The 15,985-nt window shown below is 42.0% G+C and overlaps 1 protein-coding gene across 1 annotated transcript in view; it reads right to left on the reverse strand.

Moving 5' to 3' along the window:
* Window positions 1-4,662: 4,662 nt before the first annotated feature.
* The window catches only part of RALA (RAS like proto-oncogene A), a 45,665-nt gene continuing 34,342 nt past the window's right edge, over window positions 4,663-15,985 (reverse strand). The window contains exons 4-5 of the mRNA XM_040965127.1: window positions 11,746-11,920; window positions 4,663-5,757 (exon numbers count right to left, since the gene is read on the reverse strand). Of these exons, the coding sequence (XP_040821061.1) occupies window positions 5,635-5,757; window positions 11,746-11,920 (298 nt within the window). The 3' untranslated portion in view covers window positions 4,663-5,634. The remainder of the gene's footprint in view (window positions 5,758-11,745; window positions 11,921-15,985) is intronic.

Here is a 15,985-nt window from a genome sequence, read left to right on the forward strand (position 1 = left end):
TCCTGATGCTTGCAAGATGAGGATTTAGCCACTGAGCCACTGAGCCACTTCGCCAAGCCCCTCATTTTAAGGACCAACTGGAAGCCTGGCCTGGTTCGGCGGAGTAGGGAAGCCATGATAAGACAGATTCTGTCCAGAAGGAAGTACCCTTCTGAGATGAACCTGAATTCCACACCTTGCCCCAGCCTCGGCTCTGAAAATGATCATTAGTCCCAGTGTAGTGTCCAGATGTGGTCCTAGCTGAGCGGTCTGTTCTCATTGGTGCCCTGAGGGTGTACCTGGACCTGTTGCTTCCCACCTGTGGCCACTACCTCTCCAGGTGCCTCTTGAGGGTCATTTAGTTTCTTGGTCTTGGCTTCAAGGGGCACCTAAAAAGAACAGGACTGCAATTAAAGCAGGTCATCACCCCTCCTCTGAGCTGGGCTCCCAAAGAAAAAGTGGAGCAGGGCATTGGAATTGAATGAAGGCTTTGGCACAGATAAAGTTAGGACCATGAGAGGCCAGGACACGCAAGCTTAGCGTGGACACACTGGCAGGAGATGGGAAGCCCTGGTGACATGAGATCTTCCAGGGGTTAAAGGTAGGGGAGCCAGTATCCAGAAGCAGGAGAACTCCTGGGTGGGGAGGGGGCTGTCACATCTAGGTGATGTCCCTCGGCAGTGTGGTGGGGATCTCCAAAATGCCATAGCACCTGAGGCCTTACAGAAGGCCCTGACCTGTCTGGCTAGCATACTGTGGGGCTAGAGAGAGTACAGTTTCCTGCATTTGTAGGGTATGCAGAGTAGACAGACTCTGAATAACTAAAAATAGACCTGCTTGAGCTATTTTTAAAAAAATAATTGGATTGTAAAAAAAATTAATTTACTCTTGGCAGGCTTTTGAAACAGCAGGTGTCAGTCTGCAGTGAAGAAATAACCCAGGGGCCATGACATGTAGGCCATCTCTGTGTCATAGAGTCAATCCCATCTCACATAGAGCATTCAAGAAAACCTAGGGAGATCAGCACCTTGGCTCAATAGCTGATTCTCCGCCTTCAACTGCCAGGATCCCACATGGACACTGGTTCATGTCCCAGCTGCTCTACTTCCCTTCCAGGTCCCTTCTTGTGGCCTAGGAAAGCAGTAGAGGGTGCCCCAAAGCCTTGGGACCTTGCACCTGCGTGGGAGACCCAGAAGAAACTCCTGTGAAGGGGGAACGCTGAACTTGAAGTCAGCTCATCAGGCTCTGAGAAACTGCATACTTTGTTGTGCTGTCTCCACTCAGAGAACTGAACTTCTACCAGAACTTGGAAAGACAGGTGAAGAACTAGAATTGTGATTGTTAGATTATTTGCACAGTCTTCTACAAGTTCTTTCTTTTTGAGATGGATTCTAAGCCAACTTCTGGGATTCTAAATACCTTCCCATGATGTGATGTTCTTTACAAAGATCAATTCATAAACAAATGAACAAGAGTTGGCAGATTATGCAATCCTCAGTGCTACAACCTGGAATTCCTCCACACACCCAAGAGACCAGTCACCTGGTCTGTTGCCTGCACAACTGCTTCTTTCCCCTGTTTCTTCCTTGTTGGTGGCTTCACTGTGCTTTCAGCAGCCCTGGCTATGTGAAGGTGCTTGTGATCACCTAAATGTTTAGCTGGTTGTTTGTTTTCCTTGGAGCTTCTGATAAAAGCAATCTTAGGCTTTTATCAGATTAGCCATGCAAATTCTCACATGTCCTATCACCTAAATGCTTCTCCCCAGAAATGGTGTCTGGGTATTGAGAATACAGATAAGCAAGCCTCCCTCCCAGCCCTTGGCTGTTGGCTACTGAGGGTTGTTGCAGCTGCTTGCAGAGCTGCCATAGCAAAGAACTGGGAAATTATTTTGCAGTTAAAACCATATGGCCCCAACGCTGTATGCTGCTAAAGTAATATTGCCTTATGGAAAGGGCACAGTAAGGACAGTCCCACAGCTGAACCCTGTACTGAGTTTATTCTCTTGGCCCTTGAGCTCTCTTAAAACCATGTTGCAAGTGGGAGACCTCTTTTCTGTTCACACAACTTCGGGTTTTCTGAAGATAATCCATGAATGAGTGGCTGCAGCCTTGCAACGTCTTGACGTTTCCCGCCTTCCTACAGGCTGACTATTGCCTGGCATCCACTCTGCTTCTTCCCGGGTTTGGGGATTAACAGCATGGGCAACGCGCCAAGACTATCTGACTACAATCCCAGCTGATATTTCTTAGCTTTGTGGTATTGGGCCAGTTAATCCACTTCTGTGTTCCTCTATTTATATACTTCACAGAATATGAGTTAACGGTGGAGTTATGATGGAAGCAGGTTCATTGAGTCAAGAATTAAAGTAGGAGATATTCCAGAAAGCTGTGGAAAATGAAAGATGTTTATTTTGGCACAAAAAGCTTGGAATTTATTTTTTTCCATAAAACACCATTTTCACTTACTCTTTAAAGACTTATTTGCAGATTTCAAATTTTTGTATCACAGAAATTTATGTAATTCCATTTTGTGTCCTTTTTAAAAATCTCATAGTATTTTACATGTGCTTTGTTTGCTTTTTTTATTAATTTATTGTTTCTTAATTAAAACTGAGTGGATTTTAGGGCTCAGCGTTCCTAGTTGCCAGGTGCCAACTAAAGATTTAGCTCCCACTAGGTAGTGGGTAGCCAGAGCCTCACCAGGCACTGTTGAGAACAGGAGAGAAGCCATTTCACAAGCAGGGATTAATAACAGTTATGAATATTAAGTATGGGACAGTCACAAAGAGAAGTGTGTCATATCCTCAAAGTGAGCGCCAGTTTTTGCCGCTGTTTATATAGGTTGATGGTCCTAAGACACAGTGGGCCCAGCCCAGAGCAAGATTTAGTATATACTCTGAACAATTTTGCTTCCTCTCTGGTGCACAGGCTACAGAAGTACTTTGTTTATAGAGTGTCTGCAATTTCTCCCCTTTCCACCACAGTTCATAAACATCTATTGGAAACTGAAAAGCATGAAGACTTCACTTCTGACTTTCAAAGTCCTTTGCTAAAGGACATCTTAAACTCTGTATGACATAGAAATACATTACTCTGAAATCTACAGGTATTATAATAAATGCTTTTTAATTTACCATTAATCTGCCAGTGCAAGGCTGTCAGATTCTGTTTATCACAAAATCTTGAGACATGACATTCTGACTCTGTGTAGAACTCAGTCTAACTTTTGGTACAGTCAACATCATATTCACGTTGGCATAAGGAATGGCTCCTTATACCACTGGATTTAAATCATACCAAATATATCTTATGTGTGAGCGTTCCAGCCCTTCTTAGCCAAGAAATTCAAATGCACTCAATTTAAATGGGTGTTTTCTGCACTGGGTGACTCTTGGTAACACACACACACAGGTTGATAGTAGGTCATCATTTCCCACCAGGGATCAAATGTAGCTTGGTAAAATGACAATGGGTTCACAGTTGGGTCACTAACCTGTCTCTGGAGGGACATTCTGACTAGGTGATGTTTCACCTATTCATCCCGGAGTTGACCTGTGTGCACATTGGTGATTTTTAAGGAAAGCACAGCTGACTGTGCACGTGGGGGCGTGGCGTGGCTGGGCCTGGATTAGGCATGAGCATGGAGAACGCTATTAGCTTAGGACATGTGACATTGCACATAGGAAGTTTCCCCAAGTGAAAGCTCTCAAGACTTCTCCAGTGGCTGATAAATCTGAATATCGTTTGTCATGCTGAAAACGTCAAATAAGAGAACAAGATTTTTTTTTTTTAAAAAAGGAAGTTTATTGGTCTTTAAATGGCTCAAATTGCAAATAAACGAATTGGGTAGTGGCATCAGCCTAAGACATGTGATGCATCTCTGTCCATTGGCTTCATAGCACCTCAGTACCCAGGAGAGGAAAGGTCTCAAAGCAGAGTCACAATGTTAGTGGTTAGGACCCCTGGTTAATAAGACTGCAATGAGTGAGTACACACAGAGATTGCTGGGCCCGCTGGCCAATATTACATTGGTAACTTTAATTCTGCATATGGCATAATCTATGAAAAATACGAAATGGAAGATGTACATCTCACACTCTTGAGGGACAGATATTTAACATGACAAGCTGAATGTAGTATCTAAAGAGCTGAGTTCCTTAAAAGTCTATTTTTGATAGCTTTACATACACTTCTGTTACCTGGAATGCCTGAACACATCTTTGACTTATTCAAATTAGGGCTGAGGAAAAAAATCAAAAAGCTCTGCTCAATCAACTGTGCTAGCTCCATCCCAGAGAAGAAAGAATGACAGTGATCTATGTAATTCCCAGCAAAATTATGTATCCAAACAGATTGCTGGAACGCTTCAAGTGGCGACTGAGTAGGGACACAGCCCCATGTTTGGTGTGTATGTGTGCACACACATTTTCTACACTATGCCTGGGTTGGATTGTTTGATGCTAATTTTAGGAAGACGTAGCCACAGAGTTCATCATGAACATAAACAGACTACAAATACTCTTAATAATTCCTGTAAAGCCAAACTGTAAATCTCATGAATACAAATTTAGAAACAAACAGGTGGCAAGTATGACTTATTTTCTCCAAGTGTTCTAATGCAAAATGGATTATTAGCATGGTTAATATTTTTCCTGTGCCCTAATTTGAGGAGATTAAAACCTAACACTTATAAGCTCACCACCCGCGGAAAGTGATTTCCAGGGACCAGCATCTTAGAGGAAGAGGCTTCACACAAATCTATCAGAGAGTGAATCCTCAGAAGTCTAAAATTATCTTGCAAGGACATGCTGGCCTTCCACTGTAAACCACCTCACAGCCGATTCAGAGTGGTCAAGCAGCTCTGGAACCTTCCTTCAAGGACCAGAGTATGGCACACAGTTTTCATCTGGACAGACTCCCAGCGGACAGTTATTTCTTAAGAACCTTCTATACAAAAGCTGTACCCCACAGCAGGCATACAGTGTCTCACGGGACAACGGGGTGCCAGCGAGAACATGCCCAGAATGATGTAACTGGATATTTTTCAGTTTCTAAATTAAGGCATATTCCAAAATGTCCATGTACAAGCTTCCACCACTTTTCTAAGTTAATCACCAGGTCATTAGCGCAGACTCACAGATGAATTGCTCTCAGATTAACTATATGCAACAACCATGCCAACAACTTTTTCTTCTATATTTTGCATAACAATGGTTTAAAAAGTGGTACAGTTTAACTATCATGTTCACAATTGTCATTTTTCAAGGCAGTAGAAGACCAAGACATTTTAAAATGATATAAAATTTAAGCTTTATAATAAACGCCAGAGGAAGTAGCCTTTCCTCCCATTGCCCACCACTGTCTCACTTCTTTATTTAACAGTTCCAGAAAGACTGCCCGAGACAGACATGCTACATTCAGGACCGTGATAAATGTAGGCAGTAATGAAATAAGCTCAACCTTGCTTCTGGTAGAAGCCACGTGAATTTCTTTTTAGAGTGAATTTGACTTTCAGTGTAGTTCCAATTCATGCTTTTAGTGATACATAACAATTTCCAAAATGTTAAAGTAATTTCAGTCAATTGAGCCTTCATTGGCAATGCTTATAAATTATATTTATTAGTATGGTCAAGGTAAGAAAGAAGTTGGGCTCCAATTATAAAATGCAGCATCTTTCTCTGATTCTCTTGGCTAAACTTTTCCTCTTCTTTTTCCCATTCTTTTCTTTGCTGTCTTCCATCTTTCTGGCTCGAATTTCCCTCATTAAATCAAAAAATACCTAGAAAGAAGAAAACAGGGTAAATAAAGCAGAGATCCTAGTAACGCAGTACTTCTCTACACCAAAGAAGTAAACCCTGGGAATAAATCTGAGGTATTACCACACAAACTCAGAAATGACTACAATAAAATTCAAAAGTTAAATCTAATTGTAACAAACATTCTGTGTTCTCTATAGAAGGGCCTGGAAGATCTACTTTGTACACAGAAGTTATGTATATGTGTAGGATAAATGAATGAATAACTTAGGGCCCATACTTCTGCATTCTTTTAATGCAGAATAAAACACACCCCCCCCAAATAAGCAAGAAATACAGAAGAAATAATACGTGAGAGTAAATGAATGTATATAAAGACCAATGTGCCTTTCTTGAGATGCCTGAGCTCTCTACTGCAACTTTAACTGGAAAAGGTAAGATAACAATAGCATACAGGGAAAGTTTCCCGTGTGTGTATACACCTGGGTGCATGTGCAGCTGGTGCTGAAGATATCTGCTTGCATCCACAAACCAACCAACCAACCAACCAACCAACCAACCAACCAACCAAAAAAACAACCCAACAGGGCACAACATTTTGGCTTTATGGGTTAAGCCAAAACTCGCATCACTGTCACCCCACCATCAGAGTGCTGGTTTGTGTCTAGGCTGCTCCTTTTCAGATCCAGCTCCTGCTTATGCCATTGGGAAAACAGTGGAAAATGGCCCCCAGTGTTTGGGTCCCCACTGATCATGTGGGGAACCCAGATGGAGTTCCAGGTTCCTGTTCACCTGGTATGGCCCCAGCCATTAATGGCTATGTGAAGTGAACCCCCAGTGAAGAATACCCTCTCCCTCTACTTCTCTTCTCTTTTTTTCTCATTATTACTCTTTCAAATAAACAAAACACACCCTGAAAGGAAAAAAACATTGCAATTTTCTATAAACCAGGCAATAATAACACTCATATTTTCAATTTTAAGGGGAAAGGAACAGTGGTAATATCTCTGAATAAACTTTGTCATGTAATTTCTTTTTTGGAAACAAATATCTTACACATTCCAGTAAAATAAAGTAACTCATAAAAAATAAAAATCAAGTTAAAACAAGAACTGACTACAAGCCAAGTTGGTGACAAAAATGATACAGAGGCAAGAATTATTCTAACGGTGCTTATAAAACAAAATACGGAATGGTCGTCTTAGAACAACTGTGAAGAATAGACAAAAAAAGTTTGTCAGTGACAGTGATACCACTCTCAGAATTCAAGTGGTTATGTTAATGTAGAAGAACCAAGATTTTCAGTGTAAAAGGTACAGTGCAATATCGAAGAGTCTGTAAAGTGAAATTTGAACCCAGAAATAACAGGATTTTTTTTCTTTTAATACTATTGACTTCCTAGCACTGTTCACTGTAAGGCTAATGATGACAACCCTATAGTTAACAAAGAAATGAGAACCTAGTCTGTGGCTGCTTTAAACTCGGTGTCATTATTTTATTCTTAGAGTACTCCCAGCACTGGCTTCTCCTGCAGATGGGTTATCACCAGCAGGTTGAAGTTCTAACTTTAGGCAAGCCTCTGCAAGAAACTTCCAATGAGTCCTATCAGAAGACACCAAGGTCATTTTAATGGGCAATACATTTGGAAACTTGCTAAGTCTTCATCAGCAAATTTAATGAATTAGTGCTTTAAAAAAAAAAAAAAGTCCTGCTTCAACTGCCAAGTGGAAGGAAACGAGGTATTAAGGGTGGGAATAAATTGGTTTTGATGACCGCATACAAATGGTAATCCCCTAAGCACAGGCTTTTTGCAACATTTTTAACCTCCAAATAATTTCTTTCCTCTCCTCCTCCCCTTTTTCTTCCCAATTTACAGCAAACCAGTGCACACAAAATAATTTGTCTTTTCTAATTTTAGGTAAGAGACCTTAGGAAAATCCTCCTTATCTCACTTAAGTTATCAGAAATGACTAACACCTCTAAAAAAAGAACAAGAGCCATCAATTTTAAATCTAAGCCTCTGTCATTACTAATTCCTTCATTCAGAGTACCTTGATTACTAAGTAACTACTACTTCATATCATATAAAATAGTATAGTTTCAAATGGATTATGGATCTACTAAAAATGCCAGAGTAAGAAAGTAACACAGGAATTAGAAAAATTTATTGGGGGCACACTGGGCAAGTTGCTGCCTGCCCCTCTGGCACCAGGTAGGAGCCTGTTTGAGTCCCAGCTGCTCTACTTCTGACCAGTCCTCTATGAATGTGTCTGGGAAAACAGAAGTGCTTGGGCCCTGCTCTTCACACGGGACACCCAGATGAAGCTCCTGGCTCCGGCCTGCCTCAGCTCCGGCCATTGCAGCCACCTGGGCAGTGAACCAGCAAATGAAACATGTCTGTTTCTCTCTTTCTAACTTTTTCAGTTAAATAAATCTTTTAAAAAAAATCATTTCCATTGTATTTGAGACAGAAAGAGAAACAATCTTGCACCTACTAGTTTAATTTCAAAACACCAGCAACATTCAAGGCTGGGACAGATCAGAGCCAGGGACTCGGGAACTCGACCTGGACTTTCCACAAAGGCCACAAGGATTCAGGTCCTTGAGCTTTTAACCTGGTCTCAGCACCAGCGGGAAGCTGCGATAAAAGTGGAGCTGGACTTGAATGCAAGTGTTATGACATGGGAACAGGACATTCCAGTAGCTTTTGCAAAACGTTCATTCCCCAATCATCATTTTAAGTCAAACCAGCGGCCCGACTGAGCACCAGAGTTAACCAGACCCAACAGCACAAACCACAGGCCCAGGACTTCTCCTTATCTCCTCATCCTGAAAGTCTGAAGAGGAGCATTCAAAGCGTATTCACTTAGGATCCCATGTTAGTGCTTTCCATAGCAAACACCCACACTCTCTACACAATACCTTTCAATACAACCTAATTCTGGAAGCCGCATAATTATTACAAGTTACTGGAGCCATGGAGGTGTTTCACAGAGTACCTATTCTGCAGGGCGCAGCAGTATATGAAATGGTAATTTTCAGTATGAATTTGTACCTCTATTTACAAGAAGCCCTGCATAATGTAATTAATTCTGTTTTGGGGTTATGCTTACAAACTGCAGATCCTGTCTTCTAAAACTGGGCACAGCAGCATTTTCCCAGGGGCTTTTCCAGGATCCTGTCACCCGTCAGCAGGAGGCGGAGTCTACCCCTTCCTCTTGAATCCATGTGGGACTTTCCAACAGCCCTGACCAATACCATCAGGCTGAAATAATGCTGCACCAGCTCAAATGCCAAGTCAGGAAAGCTGGGGTGGCTTCTGCCAGGTCTCAGTCTTCTGGGACATTGCCACTGAAATACTGCCACTGTGCTATGAGCAAGTCCAAACCAACACACATGGAAAAGCCACATGGAGGAGTCCATGTGGAAAGGAACCAAGGCTTCCCTGGACCAGTGCCAGCATCCACCGGCAGAGCCAGACATGTGCGAACAAGCCTGCAGAGCCTAAGTTTAGATATGTCCAAGTGCTCAGACTTAGAGCCGTTCAGCTGAGGCATCAGACTGTGACACAAAGACAAGTCTTCTTTCTACTATTACCCTGGCTAAAAGAATCTGTGAGCAGAATAAAGAGCTGTTTTCCCCAAAAAGTTGCTGGGATACATTTTGTTACCATCATGTTAATGAAAACAGCCCTTACTTTTACTTTTGAAAATCAACACATGCACATACTGAAAATCTTCAGTGCAAGAATTTATAGTTCAAAGAACATGTATCTAAGAACATGTGGATTTGTTGTCTGGTGGCAACTACAGGGGTCAGTTCTAACACATTCTCACGATGCAGACATGCATATGTATGAGTGTGTACTAGAAGCACAGATGGCAGCAGGCCATGGGAAGTTTCTGCATCAGCACGTGAAGATCATTCCAATGCTTTGGTCCTCATTTCCTTTACACGACTGGGTGGTATTCCAATATGTGGTCCTTACCTCAAACTAGTCCTATTGGACACTGAATATTTCCACTCTTTTTGTTTCTACAAATACTGCTTCAGTGAGAGCTACCAAATACGCACGTACCTGCATCGTTTCTTTCCGCATAATACATTTTTACAACACGAGCTATCATGTCCTAATTTTGACAGATGATAACCAAACTACCCTCCCATCAGCATATTAGAAGCTCCTGTTTTTCTGTATTCTTGGCAATGATATATTAACAGCCTCTTTGCTGTTAATCAACGTGCCAGGTTAAAAAAAAAAAGACATTATTTCATTAAAAAATTCTATTTTCCTTTTTACAAGTGAGATTGAAATCCCTTTTCCAATTAAATAGCCATTTACCTTCCCCTCCGTGACACGCCTGCCTCTGTTTGCTAACTGTCTTCTGATGGGCTGCTGGTCTTTTTCTTACTGCCCTACAGGAGCGCTGGTGATCCACACCACTGGATTCCCAGGGCCTCTGATGCCAGCAGACCATCAGCTCTGTCTCCTAGGCTGCTAATCTGCGATTCCTCTCTATTCCTCACAGTCAAAACATTCCACTCCCCACAACCTGCTCAAGACACCGATCAGGAGGAAACTAGACATATGCAATGGAAATACTCAATGCTGTGTTTTAAAACTGATAATGTGTGCCCAGCATGATAGTCCAGTGGCTGAAGTCCTCGCCTTGTGTGCTCCAGGATCCCATATGGTTGCTGCTTCATGTCCTGGCTGCCGCACTTCCCATCCAGCTGTTTGTGGCCTAGGAAAGCAGTCAAGGACCCTGGGATCAAGCACCCATGTTAGAGACCCAGAAGCTCCTGGCTCAGCTCCAGCCACTGTGGCCACTTGGGGAGTGAGCCAACAGACAGATCTTCCTCTCTGTCTCTCCTTCTTTCCGTAAATCTAACTTTTCAATTAAAAAAAATCAATAAACTTAAAAAAAAAACCAAAATTATAATATACCCAAATTTAAAATGTATTTTCATTAAAAATATTTGCTCTAAACTTGGAGAAAACTAGTGAAGAACTGAACAGAAATCTTACAGTGCTCATTTTGTGACCTGGGGAAATCAAACCATTTGACTAAAAATGATCTGTGACACATGCATGCCTCAGGACCAACTGTAAAATGACAGGGGGGAAAAAAAAGCCTTTTTAAAACTGCTTCTGGGTCAAGGATCTTAAAACTACAGTCACCTAGGGCAGTGTAGTCCACCTATCTGCAACCTGCATCACCTGGGTGGGAACTGGTCAGGCCTCATCCTAGACCAACTGAACCAACTGGGGCGAGGTGCAAGGCCTGTGTTCCACCTCCCCAGGTGAGTTTTTGCACTCTGAGAGGCACAGAGGCACAGTCCTCTGGGGTTGGAGATGCCCCGGATCCAGGCCCCGAAGCCCTTGCGTAGCCTTAGCCATCTCTGGCTGCAGGATGAAATGCTTTCGGGGAGGCGTCTCAGTGCCCAAGGTGAGCACTTGGTGTCTGGGAAGGACCCCTCTGAGCCACAGGGGAAGCTGGGAGGACCCAGGATTTCCATTTTCACTTAAGGCAAACAACGGTTGTGGGAGTGGAATGGAGCAGTTCAACAGTAAAATCCTCTGGGCTGAGGGCTCCTTCATCTTGGAAGGGACCTTCACTTCTGACAACTGCAGTGGGGCTGGGCAGGCATCAGCCAGGGGTGAGGACATTTGGTGCTACTGTCTTAAGGCTACAGACACTTTCTCTTAAATTACCCAGTCCCATTAGGGTGAAAGAAGAAGGCAGAGATTCAGTTAGGAATGCTGTCAGTGCTATAATAAAGCAAGCACAGCTGCAGTGTCCCATGTCTGATGGCCCTAGGGAAGCTGCACAAGGTGGAGGCTCGGAATTCCTCACACGCTCTGCTGGAGCTTTCAGGGATGATGAAAACCATCATGTATAAAATCCCTACTTGATGGGCTCCTGGATTCTCCAGACAAAATGGGGCCAAGACCCAGGCCAGCAGCCTATTTTTAACATGATGCAGTGGTTAAGGGAGTCACATTTTACCTTGTCAACATTAGCCCGCGTTTTAGCAGATGTTTCCACATAGTTAACATTCCACTGGTCAGCTCGGTTTTTTGCTTCTTCTACAGAAACCTGCCTTTTATCTTCTAAATCTGATTTGTTACCAACCAGCAGAAAAGGAACATTCTCATCTTCTTTTACTCTTAAAATCTGCTCCCTGGATAAGAAAAAAAAAAATAATTACCATTATTTCGACATGTTAAAAAAACAGTATCTGCAATCAGCATTTATGTGTGATTATGTTTTTATACAGCAAAAAAAAAATACATGTATTATACTGTAGAAAAATAATCAGTGCTTATTCCATACTCTACCAACAATCTTCTTTTTTTCAGTGTCATATTATTTATTTGAAAGGTAGAGAGAGCAAGGGAAAAAAAGAGAAAGAGGGCTTCTCTGCTGGTTCACTCCCCAAACGGCTGGAGCTTTCCAAGTGCCTGGGCCTTCATCCCTTCCCTTCCCTGGGGCTCTGGCATGGCGATGCTCCCATCAGAGGCTGCAGCTAAACTCACTGTGCCCCGCTGGTGGCCCCATTTACGAGCACCACTTGAGGTACATTCACTTCACTAGTGAACGAAAAATATACCAAGCATGGCAGTGCAGGCCCAAATTCAAAAGTTCAAGTCCTTAAAAAAAAAGGCGGGGGGAGGGCATGGGGAGAGGTTGGGGGAATCCCAGAGCCTATGAAACTGTGTCATAAAATGAAAAAAAAAAAAAAAAAGCCAAATGTTTACTTTAGGATGATTTTAGTTATACAAAACCTCTGAAGGAGCCCACCCCAGGACACAGTTCATCACGCCTCCACCTGGCTATCATGGCTCTCTGTTGTTCCTTGCTTTTGATAACCCAAACAGTGTTGACAAGTGTTACTTAGAATGCCTGTCAAATGATATTTGTCTGATGTTTTTCTAATGATTAGGGGATGGGTTTGGGGAACATTGCCGAGGTAGAATGCAAAAAGCTCCCACTTCCAATTAATCACTGCAAGGTAGCTCCTGAAGCTCCTGAACAGATCTGTTTCGTTGGGAGTTAAGCTATCGACTGGGAGAATGTCATCTAGCTTATTGTGGCATGGCTGTTCTTCCTCATCATGTGACTTCTTGGACTTGGTTTCCTCGCCAAATGGGGCTAAAAACACACCCTCCTTAGCTTCTGGAAGGACTAAATGTCGAGTGCTTATAACTGCACAGCATACAGCAAACATTTGATAAATGTTAGCTGTGCTTCTGATTATCTACTGGGAGAAGACTTTGTCTTACAAAAGTCAACAGACAAAAGGACTAGATTGACTAGCAAGACTGGATTTACTCTCTTGCTATCTTTAGATGTCTCTTTTGAAATTGTTAAGATGTTGAAACTATAGGGAACTAAGTATTTCAGACAAAATACCAGAGGGCTGTCCTAGAACCAGATACCTCAAGAACACATTTTGGTTGAGAAGGTTTCTTTCCAACAGTTCCGCTTCGTGAGAGACTCCTGATGTGGAGCTGACACCAAGGTGCCTGGCTCCACACTCTAGTCTCTCAAGCCTCCGTGACATTTCTCCTTTATGGCAAAGTAACAACTGTTTCAGAGGAACTGTACTTATTACATGAAAGGAATTTAAGAAGTTCATGGAAAATGCATTAAAAGGTAATAAATTTTCCAAGAAATTTTTGTAGCTTCCCTTGTATAGTAAACAGAGCACATTTGGAATACACGAGAAAAAGGGTGGAAGGAAAAGTGAATTCTGAAAATGTCTTAAATCAACTGACAAGTAGAACTGATGTTAACAAAATAATGTATGATAAATACCATGGCATGGAATGATTTTTTTAAAGAATACTCTACATAGAAATGCTTAAACATTAAAAGAAAATGTAGGGAAATGGGCTGTAACTGTGAATTAGGTAACATAACATATTCCTTTTATTTGAAAGGCAGAGTTACAGAACAGGAGAGAAAGAGAGGGAGAACCATTGTTTTGCTGGTTCACTCCCCAAATGGCTGCAATGGCTAGAGGTGGGCATTTCATTCTATTTTATTATTTTTTTTAAATTTCATTTTATTTATTTATTTTTTATTACATTGCATTATGTGACACAGTTTTTTAGGCACTGGGATTCCCCCTCCCCCTAGAGGTGGGCATTTCAAAGCCAGGAGATTTTCTGGGTCTTCCATGAGGGAGCAGGGGCCAAACCACTTGGGCTAATGCTCTGTTGCTTCCCCAGCCATTATCAGCAGGAAGCTAGATTAGAATTGGAACAGACAGGACATGGAGTGGAGACCACATGGGATGTGGGCATTGCAGGTGGCAGTTTAATTCACTACACCACAGCACCAGACCCAACATATCCATTTTAAAATATATAGCCTTGGGTCCGGCGCCATGGCCTGGCGGCTAAAGTTCTTGCCTTGAAAACGGTAGGATCCCATGTGGGTGCCAGTTCTAACCCCAGCAGCTCCACTTCCCATCCAGCTCCCTGCTTGTGGCCTGGGAGGGCAGTTGAGGACAGTCCAAGGCCTTGTGGCCCTGCACCCACGTGGGAGACCTGGAGGAGATTCCTGGCTCCTGGCTTCAGATTAGCGCAGCACTGCCCATTGTGGTCACTTGAGGAGTGAATCATCGGACAGATGATCTTCCTCTCTTCTCTCCTCCTCCCTATATATCTGACTTTTCAACAAAAATAAATAAATCTTTAAAAAAAAAATAAATCTATAGCCTTGGAAAATCTGGACCTAAGGAATCAGAGGTGAAGAGAACTTTATTTTTTATTTGTCATTTTCCTGGCTATACACAAAGGTAATGTTTATTATCTGCATATACATCTTGTTTAGTGTTAAAATTTATTTTACAGTGAGAGAGGATATTATAGGATTTTACAATAGGGAAGTCCCTTTTCAATCTGGTCTAGCTTCTTTTTTGAAATAAGGAAAGTGAACAGCAAAAAGGTTTAAGTTTTCAAATTGAATCAAAATGTTTATTCAACATTATTTACAAACACCTAAGCTTCAAGCTTGAATGTGGCAGGTACGATACTAAGCTTCTGCAAGCTCGTCATTTACACAGATGAGGGAGCAATGCATTCTGCCCTGGGCACAGAGGGCCAGGAAGGCTGAAGGCAGGGGATGGTACTTATCTTGGTGGTTTTCCATGTGCAGTGTCTACTGTAACCATTCACACCTTTTCAAAAATGTCTTCGCTATTGCTGGTGAGTCACTAGGGCTATTTTTATTTATGGGAAGGCAACTCATTGGAGGTACACAGGAATAGTAATGAATCATCCTTACTTTCTGTTACAGTAATGGCCTCAAATCTCTCTTTCGCAGTAAAAATACTTCATTCTCTTGAGATACATCACTTTGGCTTTGGTAACTATGGTGACAAAATTTATTCCATTAGCTAGAACAGGCCTTGCTAAGCACTCAAATATATACTGATTGAATAAGAAAGTACTAACATTTATGTTACTTTCAACCCATCTCCCAGGACTGTGACTAGGAATGACCATCTTTTGCATTCTATCATGTCCGCAGTTCCTTTCTTATAGAAACCAGAAGTCTTAATTCTACAAATGAATTTACATTTTAAAGTTACTCAATGACAAGCCTTTCTGCAAAGAGTATCTGTTCTCTTGGAATCCTTGGAGTCTCAGAACTTTCAAGTGTATATAAAAAAGAATGCTCTAAATAAGCTCCTGTTTCTTGCTCAACCACCTGAAATGCCTTCTCTCCTCATCTGTGAAAACCTTTCCCCAGGCCTCTCTGTTCGTGCAGATTTCCCAGCTCCTTTCCCCTCCCAGATCCTCAGTCATGATCCTGGATGTCTTTGTCACTAAGTTGCTCTTGATCACATGCTTTATATACTGACCAGGACAATGAGGACACATGACATGTTTCTTTTATGTCCTTCAAAACTAAAGCAGAGCCTCAGCACAGAAACAGAATTCTAAGTAAAGATTGTCTTTTACTGAATATACACGTTCTATCTGCAATACAACTCAAGAATTTCATCTGCATTAAATTTGACATATAGAGCAACTTTCCTTCTCCAAAACCACTCCCCCAAAATGGATGCCAGATTTTGACTTAACAAACAATAAACAAGACAGTCTGTAGAACACAACCTATTGTGCCAGTCTACAATATTATTTTAAAAATGCAGCACTGTCATAGCAGTGTGCCAGCTGAGCGTTTACACAGGTGCTGAAAATCCACAACTAACAGAAAGATTAAAATAGGG

Source organism: Ochotona curzoniae, unplaced genomic scaffold, assembly GCF_017591425.1.
Source record: "Ochotona curzoniae isolate NIBS_2020 unplaced genomic scaffold, NIBS_Ocur_1.0 scaffold_3835, whole genome shotgun sequence".
NCBI classification, from domain to species: Eukaryota; Metazoa; Chordata; class Mammalia; order Lagomorpha; family Ochotonidae; genus Ochotona; species Ochotona curzoniae.